At 45.2% G+C, this 3850-nt stretch overlaps 1 protein-coding gene across 1 annotated transcript in view; it reads right to left on the bottom strand.

Moving 5' to 3' along the window:
* LOC104500185 (fibronectin type-III domain-containing protein 3a-like) overlaps nt 1–1653 on the bottom strand; it is a 22384-nt gene extending 20731 nt beyond the window's left edge. Inside the window, exon 1 of the mRNA XM_010143789.1 lies at nt 1558–1653. Within this exon, the coding sequence (XP_010142091.1) occupies nt 1558–1653 (96 nt within the window). The remainder of the gene's footprint in view (nt 1–1557) is intronic.
* Nucleotides 1654–3850: the final 2197 nt, after the last annotated feature.

Below are 3850 nucleotides of genomic sequence, written 5' to 3' on the forward strand. Positions count from 1 at the left end.
CCTGCTCGTGTAGAGGTTTTTCACCAGACAGACTTATTTGTTATCTCCAATCTACTTCAATTACAAGGCCTGAAGACTATCAGCTTTCAGATCTGCTCTTCGAACGCCACTTCTCCTTTTGTTTGGTTTTTTCTCTCTCCTGACTGCAGTCTCCACTAGGTTCTGAGAATGTCCATGACCGTCACTTTCCTTTGGGCCATTCAAAGCCCACCAGTATTCTCCACACCCACCTACCCCAAGGCACACTGTACAAACACAGCTATGGCGGTGCTGTCCAGCTAGATCTACTTGATCTCTTTTCCTTGTGTAACATGAAACACAACCTACTGAATAACCTCACAGCTAGGCAGTGCCTGAACTTTTACGCTGCTGCTGCTCGAACTTCAGGAACAGCTCAGGCTCCACAGCTTCACTCATTTCAAAACACAGACATCGTACTTTCATCTCCAGGATGAGGAGAAAAAGCAGAGTACGCTTTTTTCTCTAAATACAGCCCATTTTTCCAAGAGCACCACAAGGGTAATGCAGCCTCTCCTCCCTCCCCTGCCACCACAGTCGCAAAGTAACAGCACTGCATTTAAAACCCGCCAGCGTTCAGGGCCTCCCAGACCTTCGACAACTGGTGGTTCTTTTGTTGTACCCTGTTTATCCACTGCACACCCAAACACACCAAGGTCTTCACGTCACCCTTCATCATCATTTCATACGACAGTTGTCCTCCAGAAGCTTTTATGCATCTTTCCCTTCTGGATTAACCCCTTAATTCCTGTTTCAATTAGTGAAGGTATATCGGATCAAAGCAATGGGCAAGATTGTCCCTTCCTTCACCAAATGATTATTTATCTCCAGACACATAATGCCTTTAAATGTATGTTTTGTTACTATGGAATCATAGCCAACAAGCAGCCGCTTCACTGCTCAAAACCAATCAACCAGCCAACCAGCCTTCTCTCTCCTACCGGGACCTGTCAGGTTTGTAGCTGCTAGAGCAGGGGAAAGATGCTGCTTCAACTAAACATACTCAGGTTTCATCACTGCACTGTAATTATTAATGAAGACACTTAATAGCAGGAAGCCAAGGTCTTTCCTTTCCCTGCAACAGGCTTCACGGTTTAGAGCACCGCAACCACTCGCTAATCTTTACTGATTACTTCACAAGAGCTTTAAGGACAGCTTTCAAAACCTTAGTGCTTTATTAAATATGTCTAGCTTTCCTTTTATTACTTTATTTTGTGGTTTAATTTTAAAGCACTTACATGCATGTAACAAACACCCCTTTTAGTGTGCAATCTTTTCACATTCCCACTACACTATGTTGAATGTTTTTCTTCCTCTCTATATCGGCACTTTTCTTCTGATGGCATCCGGGCTGAGAACCACATGCCTGCCGAACTCTCCCAGCCAGCACTGTAAGTGCTCTGTTTGAAGCCTCCTCCTCTTTGAGCCATCAGACAAGTTGATCTCACACAAGTTTCCTACCTGTCCTGCAGCACACTTCAATGTCTCCCCACTCCCACCGCCAGCAGGGGATGGTGTGGCTGGGAAGGACGGACTTGCCTGTTGGATGCTGTCCCCATTGACCATATGAGGTAGAAGCGGCACTTCGTTCAGTATGGGCGTAGCTTCCAGTGGAGGCGGCTGGTCGGCCATCATGTCTGGAAACCATTCATGGACAACTGCTCCCGTTAACTGCCTGTGACAACAAGAGAGTGACAACATTGGATATATCTTTCCCCTCGCCCAAGCAGTTCCCTACTTTGTTTGCCAAACTGGGTACAAGAGTTTCAGAAGGAAACTACAGCAGTGCCTTCAGGATGTTGTTGGGTTGGGTTTTTTCCTCCTCCACAAAACAAACACTTGCACTACGCCATTAATGAACCCTTTAACAAGAGCAATTCAAGAGTACTTGAAAACTCAACAGGGAAATATCATCAGACTTCAACACTCCACAACTCTCCCCTAATGATTTTTCAAACAAAACGACTTTAATTGGGAGGCCAAAGTTACTGTAAAACATCTACTTCCAGCTTCATCACACAGTTAAAAAATTGTGCAAGCAGACGGGTTTCAAGGCACGGAGGGGATCACGTGTCTTACACCTAAGTTCTGCACCAGGGAGCACACCCAAGGAGCCTGGTGCATTATCCTTCTTTTATTAAGTACCACGATTAAACAACACATCCTCTTCTTGCCAAAATACACTCTTTAAACAGAGATCATGCATATTCAACTTGACAGGCCATGAGTGACAACACCAGTACAGACGTGAATCGATTATACAGCAGCACAACTTAACACTCTGCAGCACTTTCTTCCTAAATTTGCAGTTATAATTTCTAAGCTGACTGTACTCCAGACCCTCCATTTTAGGCCAAATTACTCATGTGTACATTTCAACAGCCACGATGATCAGAAAACCCCCCAAACTGCAATTCCTCCAGTGCTGCAACATGTCATTGATCCAGCAGCCTGGCCTGGTTTAAAAAAAACAGTGTAAGGCAACACCAGAGAGACGAGTACTTGGTACTAAAGTCTCCGCGTACCGCGGTGAATCGCCTGTGGATAAGTGCTGCATCGTTTGGGGCTTCTAGTAAGCTGTAATTATAGTAAGTCAAAATACAACCCAAATGTTAGTGAATTTTCAGCGTATAGTCAATTCAGCATCCATAAAAAGCACAAGATAACAGGATGCAGGAAATGCTGACATTTCCTTCTCCCTTCCCATTACCTCCTATAAACCCAGACAGGAGACTAAATGCGGTGAGGATAGTCCAGCTGAGGACATGAAAAATAAGAGCAGCAAGACAAAAAACATCTTCCTGGCCAATCTGTGCACGAACCAAGTCAATCTGTACAGAAGTGCCAAACCCTCGTCCAGTTCCCTATAACCAGTATGGAACTGACTGCTGGGGGAAAGAAATAATTTAAAAAGTTTCTACCTCATGGATTTCCCCTGTACCACCACTCCCCTTGAACTGCCTCTGCCAAGGCAAGCAGCTCCCCTGATGGTACAGAGCAGTTCCCTTGAGAAACAGCTGCTCGGGAACACTGCTGGCCAGCACGCTAACGCTGCAGCACAGGTTTCTTCACCTCTCCCATTTCCAGAGGTTTAGAGGTCAGATCTAAGCCTCCAGAGCCCTAACAGGAGTTCAGTACACACAAGCATATGTGTATAATCTCAATTTCTTTCATCTAAGAACCTCAAAGAGAATAGAAATTAGCCCTTAATTAACATAAAGGGGAAAACCCTTCACCAAAAAGTAACTGCATCTGCTTTCAAATGTTCAGCTCCCCAAAACAACCAGCTGTAGAAACAGGCGTTCTGAAACAAGGCCCATTACCACCTGCAGTCCGAAATAAACCTTCAAAGTTTCTATCCTCGCCCCCTCCGCTGGCTGAGCAGAATCCTCCCAGGCATTGTCTAACTGGTGAGCAGCACAGCGGGGCTGGGACAAACTGCAGTGCAGGGCTCCAGCAGCCACAGGGTTTTTAGAACCCTTCATCATTTGCCTAACGACATGGATACCATTTACATTTACACCTACACACACGTATCTTCTGCTTGCTTAGCACTGGAACTTCACGTTTTTCAGAAGAACTTAACGCTTGGAGTATTAAGAAACAAATGTTTTTATACACTTCATCTCCAAAAATAACACATGCAGTTTAGAGTCTTAGCAGGAATCTCCATATGGTCAGAGAAAATGGAAGGACCAGCATAAATGAAACCATTTTAACAACTCCTTGGCAGTTTTGCCTGACTCGGAACACTGACGTTCCACTGCACAGCCAGCTCAGACGGCTGCAAGGGGCAGAACACCAATGAGAAGGAACAGCCCACCGCACAGTG

This window comes from Buceros rhinoceros, unplaced genomic scaffold (assembly GCF_000710305.1).
Source record: "Buceros rhinoceros silvestris isolate BGI_N320 unplaced genomic scaffold, ASM71030v1 scaffold23639, whole genome shotgun sequence".
Lineage (NCBI taxonomy): Eukaryota > Metazoa > Chordata > Aves > Bucerotiformes > Bucerotidae > Buceros > Buceros rhinoceros.